The 24,889-nt window shown below is 34.1% G+C and overlaps 1 protein-coding gene across 6 annotated transcripts in view; it reads right to left on the bottom strand.

The window, feature by feature from the left end:
• PCDH11X (protocadherin 11 X-linked) overlaps nucleotides 1-24,889 on the bottom strand; it is an 803,219-nt gene that overhangs the window by 702,153 nt on the left and 76,177 nt on the right. For all 6 annotated transcript variants that reach the window (XM_074323530.1, XM_074323532.1, XM_074323533.1 and 3 more), the window contains one exon: nucleotides 4,211-6,706. In XM_074323530.1, the coding sequence (XP_074179631.1) occupies nucleotides 4,211-6,706 (2,496 nt within the window). The remainder of the gene's footprint in view (nucleotides 1-4,210; nucleotides 6,707-24,889) is intronic.

The raw sequence follows: 24,889 nt of genomic DNA, 5'->3' as shown, positions 1-24,889 counted from the left end.
ATCACTGGAATTTTTTGGAAGGGGAATGAAATTATGCTGTTCCTAGAAAGCTTTATATCTCACTGCAGATTTCAATAGTTGATGTCCTGGAATCAGTCTAGGACAAGAAAAATAACACATTATCAAAATCAGATGGCTGTGTTCTTGGAGTCTTAGTTGCCAAGCATGCTACATGGACAAAATTCAAATTACTAAAATATAGATGCACAAAATCAAAGTTAATGAATTTAACAGTAGTGAATACCAATCCTATTCAATCTGATGCAGACTCCTGTTACCATTTTGAATCCATGTATAATACCTACAGGCATGGTTACTTCCATGAATTATAACCATCCAAACCTTCCACCATTGTTTTACCTCGTTTCTGAAACCGCAACTCTATTCCAACTCTCATCACATAAATTTGTTAGGCTTATTGTTTTCTTTTTCTTTCTTTCTTTCTTTCTTTCTTTTTTCTTTCTTCTTTTTTTTTTCTTTTTTCTTTTAGAAATGAAGTACCTCAAATACATGTCTAAGATAGTGACTGGTACATAGAAGGCCCTTATTTTCCTCTATTTTTCAAGTGTATAGGATTCATATTATTTTAATGGGAGAGCTGTGTTAAGCAAGACATGGTTTTGGCAGTATATCTCTTTTATAAAACAATTATAAAAACTGATTCTAAAATGGTGATACTATTTTCCAAGAGTCATACCAACCAAATGCTATCTGCTTGCTCTGAAAGATGTTAATTGAAGGTAAATTGTAGAGTAACCTTATAATTTCATGTTTTTCATTTCTACTACAATATATACAAAAATGCCTTCCAGAATATTTTTAAAAATTTCTACCAAAGAGGAGCATCATATTCCCCACCTATAAATGCCTTTTTTTCCAAAAGAGAGAGTTCTATCTAATAAATGTTCCATATTTTTCCTGAATACCAGAATCATAAAAAAACATAGAAAATATTTGATTACCTTTTAAAACATTAAATATCTGATAAATCCCCTCATAACTTACAGCCTAATAGAACCATTTCATTTCTTCATTTTCATTTTTGGATGAGTAAAAAAACTAAATGTAAAAATAACCTTAAACTCCCCCTTTTAAAATATATTTTTTACTTTGTTTAAAATCAATTGGAATATTTCTGCCTTCTGCTAACAGTAATATTTTATTCCACTGTCAGAATTTCCTTAAGAAACAATGAATTTTTCTTTCATTTTATTTATCACTCATCTTGTTCACATTGTGCAACATCAGTGAATACAGGATGCCACTCCGGACATTAATCAGAAATTAAAAGAGTGCATAGAAAGGGTGAAAAACATTGCAAATGTAGCACAAAATATAAGAAGCCAGTTTTTTTAGTATCGTATTAATCTGCCTAAGTTCACCAATTCACATCCAGAAAATATTTAGTAATTAATCTGAACCAACTGTGCACCAAAGACATGAAATATATAATTTACCTGATTTTAAGATGTGAAACAATAGAAAAAGTCATCTGAGAACTCACTGATTCTAAGATAGTCTTTTTAGCTAATAAAAATTTAATGATAACCAAAAACTTAATCTCATTACAATTTAATTTTCATATTTTGCCTATCTCATGAAGTTATTTATCCTGTGTTTAGGAAAGTATCCCTTAGCTAAAAAAAAAAAATGCCATCATGGAAAAACTTATTAAATTTATTGACTTATTAAAGATTACAAAATATCAAAAATAAATAAAAAGAGAAAGGTATTTGGAAAATATTTCAATATTTTCTTCCATCCATGCTTTGCTTACTACATATGAGGTCTGATAATGAAGTTCGCGAACTTTGTTGCAACGATGTTGCTAACTTTTTGACATCAGAAGGATTATTCATTATGAATTTGTACCAACTGGACAAACAGTTAACCAAGTTTATTATTTGGAAGTGCTGAAAAGGCTGCGTAAAAAAGTTAGAAGACCTGAACTTTTTGCCAACAATTCATGGCTCTTGCATCACGACAATTCAGCTCACAGGGCACTGTCTGTGAGGGAGTTTTTAGCCAGTAAACAAACAACTGTATTGGAACACCCTTCTGCTCACCTGATCTGGCCCCCAATGACTTCTTTCTTTACCCAAAGATAAAGGAAATATTGAAAGGAAGACATTTTGATGACATTCAGGACATGACGACAACTCTGATGGCCATTCAAGAAAAAGAGTTCCAAACTAGCTTTGAAAGGTGGACTAGGCGCTGGCATCGGTGCATAGCTTCCCAAGGGGAGTACTTCGAAGGTGTCCACAGCGATATTCAGCAATGAGGTATATAGCACTTTTTCTAGGATGAGTTTGCGAACTTAATTGCCAGACCTGTATGCTCAAGTAAAATAAGTCTATCTGATCGGATATCTCCATGCCTTCGAAAACAGGTGAAACCAGAACTTGCTCTTTTAACAAACTTCATGAGCCAATCTATTAAAAATGATGATATGCAAGTGCAATTCACAAACCTCAACCTTTGTGTACGTTTTTAAGCAAGTCACAGTTTTAGTCCAAGGGAAAGTGCTATTAGGATATACAACAAACATATAGTGTTATTTATAAAGGATGCTTTTCTGTTGAGAAACGTTTCCAATAAACAGAATAATAACAACAAAAATCAGAAAATGAGAGGGCCCTTTTCAATGTTTACATAGAAACAGAAACACATGCTGAGGAAATGTTAGGCATCTATTATGTTTGTCACCCATCTAAAATCCACTGAAGTAGGAAAACATGGGGCTCATTGGAATTGTACAAATGACCACTGTCCTCTAACTCATTCAAAGCATAACAGAAACTCTCTACAAAGAGAGTAGAGTTCTATTTTATCATTGCAATAGCATAGCTATGAACGTATAGTAAAAAAACACACCTGCAATTGAATTAGTATCTTACCTTCACTGTGTGCTTAAGAGAGAAGAGTTAATGTTAATGTATAATTTAACTATGCATATCCTTCAATGACCTGGATTTGTAAAACCATTTCTTAAAATATGGTAAATTATTTTCATTGTTATTTTGAATCCTGATAGGCTTCTTTAATATCTCCAACTTTGGTGAGAGGAAACCTATACTGACTTTCACATTACTACAGTTTTATTAACCCTGAATAGGTTTCAAAATCTTTCATTCACTGAAACTGAGAAGAGTACCTTTTAAAGAGTTACACAGACAAAATAATAAAGGCAAAATATGGCATGACTTTGAGAAAAAAAAAGAGTAGATAAATTCCATCATTTGACTTTATTGAGGAAATGACTTGATTTAAATCATTTAATTTACTTATGAATTTTGAGACAAATTTTTATTCATTTCTCCATGGAATACAGATAAAAAGCACGATATAAACTTTTGTTTTCATAAATTTGTTGGGTTTTAAATTATTGTACACAGATTTCCTGGGTCTTCATATGCACATATTTTCCTTCAGGCCCATTAGAGGAAGCAGACATATTTCATTTTCCAAAAGCCATTATCTTTTAAGAATGTATCCTGAAAAGCTCTCAATACCTTGCAGAAATATGCAAATACTTAAATAAATATCTAAAATAAAGATCTCATATATATTTCATTCTCTGGCTTGAAGATGATAGTGAGTAGCAAGACTTCATTTTTCTAATCCTATTCCTGTTACATTGTGTGAATATAGATTTTATGAACCAGAATAATGGTGAGTTCCTAATCTGAAAATGACACTGTTTTCATTGTGGGGTTTGGGGGCATGGTGGATAGGGAGAATATCTTGATGTTATTTGAGTATCTTGGGCAGACATATTTTCCCAAGTGAAGCTGGAATTCTCAACACCTCCTTATCATATTTTAAAATGCTTTTCTGTGATGTATCTATCTAGCCCTGACTGTTCTGATCCTCGTGCACACCATGGTACCGAGGACAGTGCCATGACCCTTTATTTTGGAGTTTGTCCAGTATATTCTCTAGCAAGAAGTGTCATGCTGCCATCTACAGACAATATTGGCCCTATTATAATCATCATTGTGACTAAATTTCCCTGCAATCAGGAGTTATTTGTTCTCATTTTCTACCAAACTTAAAATGAGTACATGTATGTATTTGTATACTTCTGCAAAATCTGATCATTTTGATCCCTTGTTGAATCAATAGATTCTGAAAAGTTTTACTTCAACCGAAAATAATTTAAAAAACTAAAAGTTTAAAAAGTTAGTTAGAAACTGGGATTACCTACCGGTCTGGTGTGGACAGACACAGGGATCTTGAAAGTTGTCACTGGATAGCTGCACTCAGAAACGCTGTAGGGATCGGAACTGCTAGAGGAGCACTTGGAGATGGAATCGCACGCCACGAAGGTGTTATCAAGAGGCAGTTCCTGGATGATGTGGTGCTTTGAATTCAGGGGCGTTTCCGGCTGGATCTGGAAGGCGGGCTGTGGAGAGGCAGATTTGTAGTGCCGGGCCAAATCAGGGCTGTCAGGCTTGAATGTGGTAGGTGTAGTGCCCCAGTTGTACTTGCTCATAGTTTGCTCTTCCAGCTCAATGGGAAGGTCTAGTGTGATGCTGTTTCCATCATTGTCAGCATCATCTGCCTTAGTTTCCTCAATAGTGACAAGGTTAAGCAGTAAGTTCTTGGGAGCATGTTTCTTCTTCTTCTTCTTCTTTTTCTTCATCATTATCATCTGCCTGTTTTCTGGGTTTGGTGTAACCCATTCAGAATTCTGCTTGTTTTTCTGAGCAGCCTTATGGTGTGGTGATTGGTGGCATCTTACTACAGCAGTGATGAAAATAACAAGGATGACAGTTATAGTGCCAGCAACAATGGCAACCATGATCTTGACATAGTCAGTGGTTGGTGAGGATACATCAGCTATCTCAATATTTTGGGTGACTGGTGTTTCAATGTTTTTGTGTACCAGTTCATGAATCAGTGTAGCATTAGTCACCGACTCATTCACAAATAGATTAACAATTACAACACTGAAGAGAGAATCGGGCTGTCCTAAGTCCTTAGCTTTGACTACCAGTCTGTGTAAACCAAGGTCTGCAACAACACATTTCTCCTTCATGGTAATGTTGCCTGTTGTTTGGTCAATCATAAACAGACCTCTTGTGTTTCCTCCTACAATGCTGTAACGAAGCTCTGCATTCATGCCAGTGTCATTGTCAGTAGCAACTACCATGAAGACCACTGTGCCTGGATTAGTGGACGGTTGAACCAATTCATAGGAGTAGTTGGAAGAAGGGACAAGAAACACGGGTTTGTTGTCATTGACATCAACCACATTTATGGTCACTTTGGTGGTTGAAGAACGTGATACCCTACCACCATCTTCAGCCTTTACATAGAAAGTATAAGATTCTTGTTTCTCTCTATCAAATGAAATATTTGGTCGGATGACACCAGTCTGTGGATCAATGGTGAAGTCATCATTCACATCTAAAATGGAGAGAGTAACGGCAGAATTTTCTCCATAATCAGGATCAGTTACAGTGATTAGTCCTACTGTTCCATGCCTTGAAAGGTTTTCTGGGACATAGAAGTTGTACTCATTGTGAGTGAAAATCGGACTATTGTCATTCTGATCAAGAACTGTCACTAAAACTGTGACATTGGTTATTAAAGGTGGCATTCCGTTATCTTTTGCCAGAACTGTGAAGTTGTATTTTTCCTGTTTTTCTCTATCCAGTTTCTTCACTGCAGTCAAAATGCCTGTACGACGATCCAGGTTGAATTCAGATGGAGCATCAACATCTAGCAGGTAACTGATCTCAGCATTACGCCCAGTGTCTGCATCCATTGCACTTATTTTTGTCAACTGGGCATCAGGATAGTTATTCTCAAGAACGGAAACACTTATGAAAGGCTGGGTAAAAACTGGAGCATTGTCATTTTCATCTTTTACTTTGACAAGGAGCATGGATGATTGATTCAAAGGAGGTTTGCCAGCATCTGTGGCCAATAATTTAATGGCATATTCTCTTGTGGACTCAAAGTCAAGATATGTAGCAGTCTCTAGGAGGAACTGATTACTAAATACTGGCGTTAATCTGAAAGGGATATCATGATCTGTGAAGCATGTCACCTTACCATTATGGTCAGCATCCTTATCTGTCACCGTTATGAGAGCAATTTTGGTGTTGAGTGGAGCATTTTCTGAAAGAACCACAGTGCCATTGATTGGATTGATGATGTATCTTATGTCAATTGATGGGACGTTGTCATTGATATCTGTTACATTTACAATTACTATTGCTCTTGCTGGCATCAACCCACCATCACTTGCCAAAACCAGTAACTTGTGATTTGGTGATTCTTCCCTATCCAGTGGTTCTTTGATTGTGATAAGTCCAGTGGTGGTGTTGAGGTGAAATAGCCTTTTGGCAATGTTGGAAACTAGATTGCTGAAATAGAAGTGAATCTTGGCATTTTCACCTATGTCGGCATCTGTGGCGTGGAGCTGTGTCACTGAAGTACCTACAGGAGCGTTTTCTGGTATACTGACTTCAATCTCATTCTCCTTGAAGACTGGGTGGTTATCATTTATATCAGCAACACTTACTTGCAAAATAGCAGTACTGGATCTTTGAGGAAAGCCACCATCTTCAACCTTTAGTTTCATTACATACGTATCCTTCTCTTCCCTATCTAACTCCTTTTGAACAATCAGTTGTGGCATCTTGTCTCCTTCTGGTGTTTCAATGATATCAAGCCCAAAAATGTTTTGACCCTGGAAAATACAAATGAAACATTTAACTTACATTATTATATAATGAGACACATTTTCAGTTTCTTGAAGCCATGTGACATAAGATTAGCTCAGAAATAGATGTCAGAAGACTTGAGTTCTGAGTTCCAAATCTGTCTATAACCAATATTATGACTACAAGCAAGGTGCTTAGCATCTCGAGGCATTTGTAAAATTAAAGAGTTGTGCTAGAAAATGTTCTGAGGGCTTGTAAGGCTCTAGTATTTTATGATAATGAATGTAACTCATTTATGTAAACTATTAAAGTTTTCCAAAGGACCAAGTATGTAAATTTTTAAAAAGAATTGTCACTAAGTTTCACATGGTGAATGAAGATACAAGTAAATTAACCATGGTTACTCCAAATGAATGAAAATATTTTACTGCAGATTTCAATCGTCCAAAATGCCTTTTCACTACCAAAAGTAACAATCAAGTATAAAATATTCATTCATCCAAGACAGTAGCGCATATATCACATCTAATAAATACAAGCAAAAACCTTTGTCGAAGGGAGAAAATGAAACTCTGATAAGATTATAACCTTGTGTAAAATACACAGAATTTCCTCTTTTTTCTATAGGAACAGGTGTTGAAAAGAAAATTTTCTTGGAGATTAACAACACGTTATTTAATTAACTTACTTTTTTTTGATGAGTAAGCACAATGGACTGAAAGTAACGTACCAAAATGTCAAATTGGAAATAGCACCTATATGCTCTTCATGCCCATAAAATCAGACTATGTGAATGTTTAAAGAACAGTCTCTGGTGCTTGAACCACCTAAGTGGTCCAATTAATATAATTATAAAATAAACACTGTGCATGGGTTCACTTAGGTGCTGCTGCTTATCAGTGTGCAAAGGGTCTCTTACTCTTAAGTCTTTTAATAGTCAAATAACTTAGTGGTGATAAGGGTCAATTTATCAAAATTAAACAAACATTTTTTGAATCTCCCTCTCTGAACTACAATAAGATAAGCCCCGTCCAGATAAATAGTTATCTCGCTAGCTGACTAAAGAGTAGTGTTGACAGGCTCTCAAGGGCAGGCCTGTTCAGCATTACTGTATCACTTTGGCAGACATGAATGAGATAAAACGGTACTGGAGGTTGTGAAGAAAAGATCAGAAGAAGACCTTAAGATTCTTTAGGTGATGATTTATGAACCCCTGCAGACACACAAACACGCATGGCTGCACATAGACACACTATAATTTTTACTTCTTCAATACATGTTTTTAACATAAAACTTGCTGGCATGTGGCTAAGATCAGTAATTGATCTCATATTTATGTGCTCTGTCATAGAAGAACGGGATAAACTCTTAGGGTTTTTTTTAATTAAGATTTATTGGGGTGATAATGGTTAGTAAAGTTACATAAGTTTCAAGTGCACAGTTCTGTAACATCATCTATATGTCACATTGTGTTCTCACCACCCAAAGTCAGTTTTCCTTCCATCACCATACTCATATATTTGACCCCCTTTAAGGCTTTTTTTTCCCCCATAATTTTGTCATACCAATTTCTAAAACAAGATCCTAAAAGGTAAAAAAGAATAAATGATATCAGGTTTTTAGAGACCACTAGAATATTTAAGGTTACATGGTCATAATATCTTTTCTAATTTACAAAAGTGTCATAATTGCCTATATATAATCTTGTACAATTCTCAAATACAATCATATTTTTCCTCATGAATTGTTTGAAGATATTTCTGCAAATTTTTTATATGTGCTGCCGAAGCAAGCACATATTTCTGGAAATTTTTGGATTTTCTTTTTTTTGTGTGTGCTATGATTCACTTATGCTTTTATTCAAATCCAGAACCATACTATATATTGGTGGAAGAATTAGATGTTTATTATAAAATTTAAAATGGTATTTCAGCCATAATGAATTAAAATCATCAGTTTGCTCCAATGTTATTTTAAAAAAAGTCATATGAGAGAGTCAATGTATATTGGTTATCTTGTTTTTATTTCATACAACTGAAATGAGCATTATGTTAATAGCTCATTCATATAAACTGATAAACAATCTGCCTTTTCTTTTAATAAAATATACAGAACTGACTCTGGGTGATGAACACACAATGGGATTTATAGATGATGTAATACAGAATTGTACACCTGAAATCTATGTAATTTTACTAACAATTGTCACCCCAATAAATTTAAAAAATAAATTATAAAAAAAAAATACAGCAAGGGAAACGTTTGTCATGTCATATTTACTTACAAGAATGAAACTTAGCAAATTGAAATCTATTCTTCAACTGTGTATTTTAAGAAAAATATAATTTTAAAACAATTTTAAATATAGATGAATACAGTATTTACTATTATAATTTGATCTAAAAAATAGTGACTAATGATCATTTAATTTTTGAAATGATATTTCAAGAGGCTTTTAGGAAGGTTCAAATCTAAATGTCTCATGAATGGATAGAAAAAATAGTTTCTGAATCACGCTTCACGAAAATTCATGGCACTTAATACAACTTTGTTAATTTTTGGCATGCCAATATTGAGTGGCTAATATGGTTACAACATTCTTTGAGACACTGGAGATATAGTAGTAAATAAATACATTTTATTAATGTAATGAAGATTAAATTCTAGCTAAGATGAGAGAAATTCAGTGACAATCTAAGTATTTAATGGTGGTATTGATATTAACTGATTTATGTTAAGGGAATAATTTCATTTTTAATAAGAGCTATTAAGGGAGATGAAGTAATTTCAGAAGTTACATAAGGGGAAACTAGTATATATAATAAAGTATAAAATGAAAAATAGAGGAGGTAAGAAACATGGCAATATTAGGGGTACCTCTTGATCTCTCCCCTTGAAATTACAACAAGTTGAAGACCTATAATTCAACAAAGGATTCCCTGGGCAACACACAAACACATTGGGAGATCTGTACATCGAAACATCTGAAGGTTGGCAAACTGGGGCAAACGGGAGAGGAGGGAAGGGAGAAGATCAGAGATGGGTGCTAAAGACGCAGCCCAGAACTCACTGTGGTCCCCTGATACAGGAGGATTCAGGCTGCAGGTGCAGTCTCTGTGGTTCTGAGCATTCCTGCCAGAGTGATCAGCATACAATATGGCTGAACCCAGCAATTAGTGGCAAAGAACAACTGGCAAAGACCAAATACAGAAGTGCAACAGCTGTGGTCTAGCAGCCTTCAATGCCAGGTAGAAAACAAAGCCATGGAACCTGGCCACTTCCTCCTACCCTACCAGAGCAAGCAGCTGGCCCCAGCAGAAACTGTAGAAATGAGTGTCGGGTTAAAGAGCAGAATATTTACAGCCCTCAGAACTGGACAGAGAGTTCCTGAGTGGCAGACACACATTGCAGCTAATTCCAGTGACAAGGGAGGAGACTAAGGGGTGAGGCAGCCATTACTTGGAGAACAAAGACACAAACACACCAGCCACCTCATTCAGCGCATCCCACCCCCATCTCTCCTGGCTGATCACAGCAGGGGTACCAAGGGTTGCTGAGACACACAACTCTATATTTGGTTGCAGGGGAAGTGCTAGAATTTGAGGGGCTCAGAACTCCTCACCCACCACATTCTCCCATGGGGGTGCCCTGAGACGAGGCAACACTATCACAGAGCAGACGCCCACTTCCTTAGGGAATCTTCCACCCTGAGAAGCTTGAAAAGGACAAGAGAAAATAAAACACTGTAGAACCACCTACTGTAAGAAAAAAGAAAGACATCTTTTTGTCAACCCGCTGCAGAATTCATTCCATCAGAGGCCTAGGAAGAGAAATAATGCATCAATTATCATGAATAACTAAGGTAAGATGGCAGCTCACAAAGAAAATTAAAAATCTCCAGAAAATAAACTTAAATACATGAACATATGTGACATAAATGACAGAGAATCCAAGATTGCATTAATGGAAAAACTCAATGAGATGCAAGAAACATCATATGGGCAGTTTAAAGAAATCAGAAATAAAATCAATGAACAAAATTAATATTTTACCAAAGAAACTGAAATTTTCAAAAAGAATCAAATATAAATTATAGACATGAAGAACTCAATAAAAGGGATAAAGAATGGAATTAGCAGCTTAGGAAACAGAGCTTACCAGATAGAGGAAAGAATTAGTGATATTGAAGATAGAAATTTGGAAATGATACAGATGGAAGAAGAGACACTTGAGATTTGAAAGAAATGTACAAGAACTATCTGACTTTATCAGAAAGAGCAATATAAAAATAATAGGTATTCCAGAAGAAGAAGAGATGGAGAAGGGAACAGAGAGCCTATTCAAACAAATAGTCAACAAGAAATTCCCTAACCTGTAAAAAGTATGGTATTCTTGAATCCAAGAAGCAAACAGAACACCTGGTTATTTCAACCCTAAAAGGCCTTCTCCAAGGCACATTATATTGAAGCTGTCAAAAATCAATGACAAATAAAGAATTCTCAAGGTAGCCAGGTAAAGAAATAAGTAAATTACAAAGGAAACCCCATCATATTATCATCAGCTTTTTCAGCAGAAACACTACAAGCTAGAAGTGAATGGAATCAAATATTCAAATTATTGAAAGAGAATCATTACCAGCCAAGAATAATATATCCAGTAAGGTTATCCATTTGATATGGAGGAGTATTAGAGACCTTCCCAGATATACACAACTGAGGAAATTTTCCACCACAAGGCCTGAATTACAGGAAATACTGAAGGGGGCTATCTTACCTGAAACAAAAAGATAAAAAGATACAAAACTATGACTAATAGACAGAAGCAGGAAATGGCAACCTATATTCAGAATAGGGCACTATAATTTAAATATAACATAAAATTTAAGGGAATTAAAAACATAAAAAAAGAGAAAGAGAAGAAGAAGAAGACCATTTGCTATGGTAACCCGGAAATGAACTCACAACATAAATAGAGATAATGTGTGACAACGAAAACATAAAAGGGCAGTGGATAAAGGTCTGAATTTGCTAAGGGGAATGGAGATAAGATGTGTGCTAAAGAAAAAGTACTACTGTATATATGAAACTTTCTTTCACATAAGCTTCTAGGAAACAACTCACAAAACAATCCAGAACTGAGACACATAACATAAAAAAGGAAACAAGAAAAACAATCATATAATACCACCAAACTGAAATAACAGAAACACAGGGGCAAGGAAACAATGGAGACAATGAGATACCAGAAAACAAAAGATAAAATGCTACAGGAAATCCTCACATAGCAATAATCAACTAAAATATAAATGAACTGAACTTAACCATAAAAAGGCAGAGTAGCAAATTAAATAAAAAAGCAAAATCAAAGTGTATGCTGCTTTCAAGAGACACATCTCAGCTTCGGGGACAAATATAGACTCAAAGTGAAAGGGAGGAAAATAATAATCCAAGCAAATAGCATCCAGAGAAAAGTGGGTGTATCCATCCTTATATCTGACAAAATAGACTTCAGAATAAGAAAGGTAACACGAGATAAAGATGGACGTTTCCTAATGATAAAGTGGACAACAAACAAGGAGACATAACACCTCTCAATATATATGCTGCCAATCAGAGAGACCAAAATATATAAAGGAACCACTAACAAACCTAAAAGGACAAACTGACGAAAATACAATTATAGTAGGAGACCTAAGTATCTCCATTAACAGCTACGAATAGATCAATCATCCAGGCCTATCTCAAGAAAGAAGAAAAATCCCAAACAAACACCCTAACATTACGTCTTAAAGAACTAGAAAAAGAAGAACAAATGAAACCCAAAGTCAGCAGAAGGAAGGAAATAATAAAAATTAGAGCAGAATTAAATGAAATAGAGAACAAAAAGACAGGAGAAAAAAATAATGCAACAAAGAGCTGGTTCTTTGAACGATTAATAAAATTGAAAAACCCTTGACTAGACTCACTAAGGAAAAAAGAGAAAAGACACAAATAAACAAAATTAGAAATGTAAGAGGAGAAGTTACGACAGACACCATGGAAATTCAAAGGAACATACAAGAATACTATGAAAGACTATATGGTACCAAATTTAATAACCTAGAAGAAATGCACAAGTTCTTAGAAATACATAACCTTCCTAGATTGAATCACAGACAAATGGAAAATCTAAATAGACCAATCAACAGTAAGGAAGTAGAAAAAATCATTTAAAACCTCCCCAAAAGCAAAAGTCCAGGACGAGATGGCTTCACTAGTGAATTCTGACAAACATTCAGAGATGATTTAATGCCTGTCCTTCTGAAACTCTTCTAAAAAATTGCAGAACTTATTTCATGAGGCCAACATTATCCCCACACCTGGTAATGATAACACAAGGAAAGAAAAATAGTGACCAATATCTCTGATGAATACAAATATAATAATCCTAATCAAAATACTAGTAAATTGAATACAACAACACATTAAAAAGATTATACATCACAGTCAAGTCAGGATCATTCCTAGGGCACAAGGCTATTTCAACATGTGCAAACTGATGAGATATACCACATAAAGTAAAGGATAAAAATCATAGGATTATATCAATAGATGCAGAAAAATCATTTGGCAAGATACAACATTGATTTATGATTAAAACATTTAATAAAATGGGTATACAAAGAAAGTACCCTAACATAATAAATTCTGTATATAACAAACCCTCAGCTAATATCATACTTAACGTTGAAAAGCTAAAAGCTTTTCCTCTAATATCAGGAAGAGGACAAGGATGTCCCCTGTCACCACTGTTATTCAACATAGCATTGGAAGCCCTAGCCAGAGCAATCAGACAAAAGAAAGAAATAAAAGGCATCCAAATTGGGAATGAAGAAGTCAAATTGTCCCACTTATTAGATGACATGATTCTTTATAGAGAAAACCCTAAAGATTCCACCAAAAAACTATTAGAAACAATAAACAAATACAGTATAGTTGTAGGACACAAAATCAATGCATAATAATCCACCATGTTTATATATACTAATAATGAAATATCAGGAAAAGAAATAAAAAAAAAATTATTTTTGCAATTGCAACACAAAGAATAATATACCTAGGAATAAACTTAACAAGAATATGATGGACCTATACACTAGAAAATATAAGACATTATTAAAAGAAATTGAAGAGGACACAAAGAAATGGAAAGATATTGTGTGTTCATGGATTGGAAGTATCAGCATAGTTACAATGACCATATTATCCAAAGCAATATACAGATTTAATGTAATCCCTATAAAAATCTCAGTGGCGTTTTTTCAAGAAATAGAACAAAAAATTCCATCAGATTGGCATGGAATTTCAAAAGACCCCAAATAGACAAATCAATCCTGAGGAGAAAGAACAAGGCTGGAGGTATCACACTCTCTAACTTAAATTTTACTTCAAAGTGACAACAACCAAAACAGCATAGTATTGGTAGAAAAACAGACACAGAGACGAATGGAATAGAACTGAGAACCCAGAAATAAACCCACGTATATATGGGCCGACAATTTTCAACAAAGAAGCCAAAAACATACATTGGAGAAAGGAAGTCTTCTTCAATAAATGCTGCTGGGAAAATTGGACAGCCACGTGCCAAAGAACTAAACTAGAATGCTCTCTGTCACCACACACCAAAATTAACTCAAAATGGATCCAAGACCTAAATATAAGAACTTAAACAATAAATTGCACAGAAGAAAGCATAGGTACTAAACTTATGCATTTTGGGTTCAGAGAGGATTTTATGAATTTGACCTCAAAGGCAAGGTAAGTAAAAGAAACAAATAAAATAATGGAGCTATATCAAACTAAAAAGCTTCTGCACAGCAAAATAAACCATCAACAAAACAAAAGAGATAACCAACTACCGTGTATCCCTGAAAATGAAACCTAACCAGAAAATAAGCCCTAGCATGATTATTCAGGATGACATCCCCTGATCATAAGCCCTAATGCGTCTTTTAGAGCAAAACTTAATATAAGACCTGGTCTTATTTTCAGGGAAATACAGTAAATGGGAGATATTTGCAAGCAACACCTCCAATAACAGGCTGATATCCAAAATATATAAAGAACGCATACAACTCAAAAGCAAGAAAACAAACAATCCAATTTAAGAATGTGCAGAGGACCTGAACAGACACTTCTCCCAAGAAGACATACAAATACCCAACAGGCATATGAAAAAATGCTCACTAGCTATTAGGGAAATGCACGTCAAAACCGCAATGAGATACCACCTCACACATCTTAAAATGGCTATTATCAACAAGACCAGGAATAAAAAGTATGGGAAAGGTTGTGGAGGAAAAGGAACACTTATACAATGCTGGTGGGAATGTAAATTGGTACAGCCACTATGGAAAACAGTATGGAAATTAATCAAAAAATTAAGAATAGAATTACCATATGGTCCAGAAATCCATCTTCTATCTACCCCAAAAATCTTAAAACAATTTTCCATGAGGATCTATGTACCCTTATGTTAATTGCAGCATTATTCATGGTGGCCAAGACATGGACACAATCGAAGTGTCCTTCGATAGATGATTGGATAAAGATGAGGTACATACAAGTTAGACAATTAAGTTCGCGAACTTGCACTAGACAAAGTGCTACAATACCTCATTCCTAAATATCACTATGGCCACCTTCGAAGTACTCCCCTTGGGAAGCTATGCACCGACGCCAGCACCTAGTCCACCCTTCAAAGCAATTTTATTTCTGGAATGGCCATCAGAGCCCTATTACACTTGATGTCCTAAATGTCATCAAAATGTCTTCCTTTCAATATTTCCTTTATCTTCAGGGAAAGAAAGAAGTCACTGAGAGCCAGATCAGGTGAGTAGGGAGGGTGTTCCAATACAGTTATTTGTTTACTGGCTAAAAACTCCCTCACAGACAGCGCCATGTGAGCTGGTGCATTGTTGTGATGCAAGAGCCATGAATTGTTGGTGAAAAGTTCACGTCACCTAACTTTTTCATGCAGCCTTTTCAGCACTTCTAAATAGTAAACTAGGTTAACTGTTTGTCCTGTTGGTACAAATTCATAATGAATAATCCTTCTGATATTAAAAAAAGGTTAGCAACATTGTTGCAACAAGTTCACAAACTTAATTGTCTGACTCGTATATACAATGGAATATTATTCAGCCATAACAAAACACAAAATACTGCCATTTGCAACAACATGGATGGATCTTGAGATTACCACGCTAAGTGAAATAAGTCAGACAGAAAATGTCGAGAACCATATGATTTCACTTGTATGTGGGATAGAAAACTGAAAGCAACACACCTGAAACTAATAAAAAGAAAAAACTGAAAGCAACAAACAAAAACTCATAGAACAGAGAACAGTTTAGTAGTTATTAGAGGGTAAAGGTGAGGGGGAGGCAAAAGAGGGAAAAGGGAGTCAAATATATGGTGATGGAAGGATAACTTACTCAGGGTGGTAAAAACACAATGCAATATGTAGATGATGTATTATAGAATTGTACACTTGAAAGACATAATTTTACTAACCAATATCACATTAACAAATTTAATAAAAATTATTTGAAAAAACAGAACAAGTAAAAACTCTTCAGTTCTTGAGTTTCAGAACCAATTATCTAATTTATGACTCTAATACATCTGGGACAAAGAACATGAATTTTAGTTTTTCACTTTATGTATTTACGTTTTTATATTTTGTGTTTGTATATTCAGAGTTTAGTCTTAAGTGTTTGCCTGAATTTTTAATTGACCTTTACTTTCCAAAGCAAATGAAGGCAAATTTATGTCAGTTGAAAAATCCAAGATCAGCGTGTTCATTATCTTTTAGCTATTTTATGTAAAGTGAGAGTAATTTTAAAATACAGATTTTTCCAATTTTCAAGGTGTTATTAAGATACACATACCAGATAGTGAATAAGGTCCGTATTGTTCTTCTGTCTTCTGTGACTGCTCTGTCCAATATTAGACAGAGCTATTAGCCAAAAATATTTAAATTTAAATTTTAATTAATTAAAATTAGGTACAATCTAAAAATCTGTTCCTCGTTCTCACTAGCCACATTTTAAGTTACATATGGGTAGTGGCTACTGCTTTGGACAGCGCAGATATATAGAACATCTCCATTATTACTCAAAGTTCTATTGGACTGCACTGTTCTAAGATGTCATATGTTTCTTTCAAAAAATCTATGTTCAGTCAGGTGATTATGTGCATATCTCCCTCCCATCATATGTTTATACCTCTACAAATGACTTGCTGGTTTACATGTTTAAGTTTCATATTGTCCAATGAATCTGAGGAGGTATTGTCCACATGTAAGAGATAAATAAAAACATATGGCTCCTTAATTCATCATCCTGGTAACTTTAGCATAGACATGTCCTGTATACAGGTAATTGACTGGTAATAGCCTGAATTCCAAACCTACTTAAAATTATTTCCCCTTCTTTATAGGGACAAACTCTATTAGAGAAAACCATTGGATATGTCTCCCGAATGTTCATCCTTGATCAGAACATTAGTTATCACTTCTATGTTTGTATCTCTCAGTAATTTACTTAAGCCTTAATACACGGATGGATGTGAGTGTAGGGTAAGATGGCATCAAACTTTGTTTACATGTATAATCTCTAAGGACATAGCACCAGCATATACAAACATATTCATTAAGCCTTTGTTAGATGAAATAATGTATGAATTAAAAGGATGATTTTTATTTTGAAAGACAAAAGAAGAAAAGGCACAGTTTGGTTGTTCTCGCTCTTAATTCTCAGTCTGTATAGGAACAGGAAGGAACACACTATAGTTGTTGACTTAGGGTTTTTGTTTTGTTTTTATTGTTTTGTTTATTTTAATGAAACTGTCCAGAAAACAATATAAGAATTATTTTTAAAATGACCTTTTTTTTTTTTTTTTCTGTTAAGAATAGAATAAACTAATGTACCAATCTCAGGTATAAGTTTATAACCTAGTTGTAAACCTTTGTTTTCAGAAGAAATGATGACAAGTACTAAGTGTAGTAAGTGGCCAGCACATTATTTATAAAATACAAAACCCTCCATCTATCAAACACTTTTATGCACAGACAATAAAAAGAGAAAACAAAAACTCAGAGAAGAAAATATAAAATATAAATTGGATGCAACACATTATATGTTAATTTTGAATAATGGTATCTTAAAAGGCTTTGATCTTAAGTACTCCAAATTTCGACCTCCAGTTCAGGTTAAAAAAAATTTATGGGCTTTCTAATAACCTCATGTAATGCAAAAGGCTTAATTTCATTTGTCAGTGATGTTTCTTCCTAAATTCAAAAATATGCTTTGAATTTGCAAACCCAGGACAAAAACTGCTGAAGTAAGCAAAATGTTAAGCTCATCTGAGACTTTAATTTTTTTGTAGGGATTTGTAAAATCAGAGAAAGTTGCTGTTGGATATGAAACTTGGAAGAAAAATACTTTTACATTTGAAAAAACATGAATAAAATATATGTATTGCCAAATTAAAAGCTATATTTTTGCCTATTGTTTGGGAAAGAATTAACTGATCCACTGTAGTAAACTAACATTTTTGACATATGCATGTGCTAGACACCACTTCATTTCTTATTGGAAGGTGATACATGACACCACACTTCCAGAGCTATAAATCTGGTACAGTTGCGAGAAAACGCATATAGTGCCAGTAAGTACTAAAAATAGTTCCAATGAGATTGGATTTTAAAACTGATTAAATAAAAGCTGTCTACTCTGTAGACTTAGGAATGCTGGGGAAAAGACTAAAATTTTATTTCTGAGCTTTACCACTGCCTTATTTATAAAAAAACAAACCCAATACTTTTTAAATTTTTCATTTTGTTGTTACTGTTATTGATACATCTTTGGGCCAGAGAAATGCAAGGACATCGTTTCAAATGGATTAAACCACAAAGATATGCCTATTTTAGAAAACGGTAGGGAAATAAATTTAATATTCTCAATACAAATATGATGGGTACTACAATAAATTTACTGTCATTCCATTCAAAAGTTTGTTATAGCCTGCCTATAACTACTGGAGAGAACAGCAACTGTTTCTAAAATATTCAATATTGCGGTATCATTCAGACTTTATAAACTGTCTAAAACATTTATTTCAACACTCATTTGTAGAATTGTGAAGAGAAATACAATTAAAAGTGGACATGTAAAATGACCTGAGCTCTTAGTCGCATAATTGACAATAACCTTGAAGTTACTGAGTCTGTTCCTACCTTAAAGTTAAATAAGGGAAAGGTGAATCATGTGTCTAAGAAAACACCAACTCTTTTTTGAATAAATGAATTTACATTAAAATATCAATATCAGTGATGTTAATTTTGCACAGAGTTTAAGATACCACACATGCTCTTTATCTATTGTGATTAACAAAACCTATTTAGTAAGTAGAACAATGATATTTGTATCATATGGTTTTTCTTCTTTATTTTTTAACATTGGTCCCAAGAAAAACAATTCCTCCCATTGACTTTTTTTTCCCTCTACATTATCAGATTTCAACACTAGGAACAGTTTGTTTTTCTTGTATGACAAAAGAGTAGGTACTCAGGAAATCTCTTGAAAGTGATAGTATTTTTGTACTAAATTCTGTCTTAAAGTGTACACCTCCCTCACTTCAGGATTTTTTGGATGACATATGATAAAGATTATCTATTATCTTTTTGATGGTCATGTGTCACTGTCAGTATTCTGTGTCCTCCATCTGGGAGAATAATCAAACCACTTGATTATATTATTTGGAATAAGTGCTCAGATTGACATGTCTTAAAGTGTTAAATTCATAATGTTGTGAGCTGGAACAAACAAATACCTCAATGAAGACATCAGAGTGGTTATATCCATGAGAACAGATGGATATTGAAACAAATCCATTCATTAGGTTTATAATTTTTTAGCCTATTCTTCATTTAGTTTTGAAAGGCGAGATTTTTTACTTTCAGAAAAAGGGAAAATCTTAGACAAATTACTGAATGTGAGGTATAGAAATGAAACAAAAGACATAGTCTGATCAACTTTAACTTCCTAGGAGGAAACTAGTCATTTTCTTACTAGTATGTAAAATAATTCAACATTCTCTTTTTCACTTGTTCCATTTGCTGCTCTCTCCCTCTCTCTCTCTCTCTCTCTGCTCTTTCTAAGACTAGCACAGACTAAACACACCTTACAACATAGAAATACTCTTTAATACCAGACAAATGTCTAAAATACAAATTGGACTTGATCCCAGAGATTTTAATGTTTTACATTTTATTTGAAAATATTTATTTTAAGCAATACATTTTCAATCATGTGATGTTTAATCACTAACTGGTTTTAATTGAAAAGACATGCAAAATAAATGAAATGTTACCCCTAATTGTTGTTAATCAGTTCTTTTTAGCAGCTGCTCCCTTGTGCTCGTGTTAGATGAGCTAGATTCATAAGAAAACAAGAATTCAGTATATTGAATTACTGAATACCAGTCCTAACAGGGATTTCAGATATTCAGCCTTTATTCTCCTTTTACAAAAAGAGCAGTGAGACTCAGTGAGGTTGGGTGACTTGCTCATGATCATTGAAGCTAGTTTATTGCAGAGCCAGGTTTGAAAGCCAAGTCTCTTGACTTTGAGTTCAATAGTTTTAACTACTGTTATCCCTCAAAAGGGAGGCCTTATTGATGCTGGCAAGAACTCTTGTACTGTGGAGAGCTCTCGGGCATGAGACAGTCATCAGGAAATCATTACCTCAAAAAAGCAAAAAAAAAAAAAAAAAAAAAAAAAAGCGAAAAAGAAAAAAAAGATTTCTTGAACAATTGAGCCACTGACAAAAAGATTTCTTCTTTCCTCCCTTCAAATCTACTCTACTATCCTAAGGAGTAATATTTAGTGAATAAAGAATGAAAGAAACACCATTTAAAATATAACAAGTGTTGTTATTTTTATGCATACATTAGGATAAGTCAAAATCTCAAAATAGAATTCACTACCACTCTTTTTAAATACTTAGCATAAAATATTTTATATTTCATGGAAGATTTTCTTAAATTTTTCTTTAAGAAAGGTAGTCTTAAAATACTTTCTAGAAAAAAATCCAAAAGCATTTTATGTTGTTGCATACTTTATCTGAACTATTGCTTAAGAGAAGGTAATAATTGATTTTAATTTAAATTCATTATTAAGTCAAACCATATCCAAAAATTAGTCATAAAACACTGGAAAATATGATATTTCACTAATTTCAATCTTGCAAAACTAACTGACGAGTATTAATATCAGGAAGATAAAATTCAAGATGCTTCTGGTCCAATATGTCAGAAAACTTCAGGTACAGATAGTCGGTACATAAGATAAGATAACTGGGGGTGAGGGGGATGCTGTTACAAAATCTAAGGTCTTAAAAAGGCATTTTATCTTTTAAATCTGAGAGGTTCCTGAGTGGTCTAAGTCTGATGGGTTCTACCCTCTGAATTGCAAAAAGTTCTCAAACAATTTCTGTTAGAGTTACTCCTCAAAGCTCAGAAATCGCTTTTTCACACACACACACACAAATCAGTTTCTATTTCATATAGGAAGGCCCATTTCTTTCTGTGGGTCAGGGTCTCTAAATACTGATTAAATGAATGTCGTGGATAAAGATGGTGCCACATTTTTTTGAGAGAATTTCAATCAGTGACCAGTTTGTCCATGGATCACATTCTCTTGGAAATGGGTAATCATTCCAAGGAAAGCTCAAATCCTTTGCTTTTTGGGGCAAATGGAGTTTCAAATACTCAGTAACCAATCAGAGATGGCTCATTCTAATCAAGGCTGAATAATTGAAAGTCATTAATCACATCATAGGTGAACAGCCGAAATTTGTAGATGATTTTATATACCCGGGGTGCCAAAAAATGTATACGCATTTTAAGAGTTGTTATCTATGTATTACTTTCCGAAGTTGTATTGACCTTGACACTTTTGATGAATACTGACTAATTTTATAGAATATAACAATTTGAGTTATCGGTATATATTGAGTATTACAATTTTAGAGTTTTTTCCTTTCTTAAAATATGTATACATCTTTTTGGCTATATATAAAACACTAAAACACTGTTCACATTTATGAAAGTACTAGAATTCTCAGTGATCTGGTTTTTGAGATGTAGGATGTAGCCCAATAGTTAGAGTCAGATCTCCATGGAGTGAAGTGGTAGTTGTTGGAGGATGGCATGGGAGCAGCAGGAAACCTGGGTCTTTATTTCCCTTGCACATTTCAAACGGACCAAAATAGTATTTTTTTCCCAGTGCAAGTGAAGGATTGGGAGTCCTAGATGTGGCTTTTTACAATCTAGACTTTAACTCAAAGGTGTATTCTTCTTTGTTGGAGATGAGGAATGAGGAGCATGGGATAGTTGTAACAGGCATCTGGGATAAGGAATAATTAAAGAAAGAGAAGTTCAGGGGGGCAGACCATACTAGGTCATACACAGAGGGGAAGATCTTGTCCACTGAATTAGAGAAAGTTTTAGGTGAGGTCATTTATAGTCAGAATTATTTTCATAATCCAAAGCCTATCCAGTGGGCACTGACTCCATGGGTTATATCTCAAGATGTTAAAAAGACTTTACCCCTGACCCATGCTTTCCTGTTTTAATTTAGGGAAAAGAAGAAAACATGCCTAGTTGTTCAAATGTTTTCTGATTCTATTTAAGAAGGAAGTATCATGTCCTCTGAGATGATTTTTCATTATTGCCCATGTTTTCAGCAAGATGGAGAGGTGAAGCACAAACCTCTCTGATATTAAGCAATTCATGAATATAATTTTTCAAAAATCATCAAATAAGGGATCATCATTAGAAAATTCACCATCGTCATCATTAATGGTATCCTCGTCATATTCATCATCATCCTGATTGTTGTAGTAATTTTCATCCTCTGAAGCCACTACTCTGGCTACATATCAGAGTCTTGACCAGTTCCACAGGCCAAGTCAGGTATCGTTTACATAAACACAAGAAACCAACAAAGTCAAAATAAATTTAAATATCTACTCACTTTTGAATGCTAAAACACATAGGCCATTGCTATCTAAATGGATTACTGTCATGGTAAATCACAAAAATATTTTTACCACTACCTTCCACTAAAACAAAAAAATAATTTTTAAATCATGTATTCTTCTTAAAGCAGCTCCTTGATAAGCAAAAGAGCCATTAGTGTTCTATAAACATAACTATGTTTATATACTTAAGGAGCCTTAACCTGCTCAAATGTATTAGAAGTATTAAACATCAGCAAACACTATGATGCGTGGCACTGATTTTAGAAGTGATTTACATTATGTCTGGGATGAGTTTGAGTTAGGGGAGACAATGTTATCTACAGACTACTAGCAATTTTTTTCCCCTCAGGTGCACTGAATCAATCACAAGCACTTTAATCAGGGCATCGATACAATAAAATATCTAACTTCCAGAAAATAGTATTAATGTTCATGAAAGTTCTCCAAAATTAATTAAGGTGATGCCTTGAAAGGCAAACCAGTATTTTAATGCTGCAACATCCCGCAACTATGTCAATCAATCAAACAACTAAAACTTCCAGTTTTAGTCAATTAATCAGTTCTTCACAGACCCAGCCAGTGACAAGTTTAACCAAACTGGTCCCAGTTTTGCTCATTGAAGCATAGGCATTTTTGATGATCAATAGTAACATTTTAGATATAAAAGATTATAGACATGGTCAAAAATATTTTTTCATCCTCTACAATACTTAAAGAAAAAATATAAAATTTAAGAGCTAAGAATAATTTATAAGTAAACCCATTAATAAAAATATATGCTGCTTTTAACAAGATAGCCATATTAGTGCTATCATATACCAATGCAAAGTGTGTTCCATTCATATACTGTATCTCCAATTGATTCTTAATTTGCCTAATTCTAGAAGATGTTAATTTTTATCATTTCTTATCCCTATTAAAAATAACAGATAGAGGGAAAAGGGGGTCAAATACATGGTGATGGGAGGAGAACTGACTTTGGGTGGTAAACACACAATGTGGTATATAGATAATGTATTATAGAAATGTGCACTTGAGACCTATGTAATTTTACTAACGAATGTCACCCCAATAAATTTAATAAAAATTTAAAAAAATAGTTTTTTCAGTTTACTATATTAACATTACTAATAATTCTTATATGACCATGAAGTCAAATTAGAAAAATAACGATTTTACTAACGTAAAGAATAAACCTTTCTTTACTAACTGAGCTCCTATAATTTATGATACTTTTGATACAGGTTAGCTAGCATGTCCCTAGATAGACAGGGAGGTCCCTGGTGGAATAAACAAAGACAGCCATCTTCTAAAACTTCAGGTTTTGAAATCACTCCTTCACTCCAGGACATAATGTAATAAGGCCTTGAGGTTAATCATAAAATTCCTTTTGGCCTGACAAACAGAGCAGATCTGATAGATAAAGAGTGGGTTACTTTGCTAATTCCTTTAGGATGGGCAAGCAGAACAAACCTGGTAGACGAATTTCATTAGAAGGCGCCAGTTCCCTTCTTCAAACAAGTTCCCTTCTTCAAACAGCTCCCCTTCCCCAAGCAGGCAAGGGAAGATATAAAAATAAGAGCTTTTGCCTCAGTCATGGGACACCCCCCATTCGGGAACCCTCCCGCTCGGGAGCTGCAACCCCTTCTCCTGCCTCTAATAAACTATCCTCTTTTTAAAACTTTTTGCCTCTCCCTGTTCCGTGTTTCCATTCTTCAGCTTCACAAGACACGATCCCGGCCCACACTCAGAAACTGCCTGCAGATCCAACATCACCTACATCACTTTTACAAACAAATATACTCAGACATATCAATTTTATCCTTCTAATTTTTATTCTAAGATTGGAAATTAAGTTGACAATGGCCACACAGATTTGGTTAAAATAAATACTCAATTTATGAAGTGGATTAAGATTTGCTAGTATTAATGTTTTATTTACATATAATAATACAATAAATATTAAAATATTTGTATAATTAATGAATTGTTTATCCAACCTGAAATTAGAGGAAGAAAACCATCTCTCAGGTTACTCTATTAAATCATTTAGCATTGTGTTCCCTTTGAGTTACATAGACAAGAAAGTAACTCCTATATTTAAAATTAATTATCATAACTT

Source organism: Rhinolophus sinicus, chromosome X, assembly GCF_036562045.2.
Source record: "Rhinolophus sinicus isolate RSC01 chromosome X, ASM3656204v1, whole genome shotgun sequence".
Classification (NCBI taxonomy): domain Eukaryota; kingdom Metazoa; phylum Chordata; class Mammalia; order Chiroptera; family Rhinolophidae; genus Rhinolophus; species Rhinolophus sinicus.
This window is presented reverse-complemented; position numbering and strand designations above follow the sequence as displayed.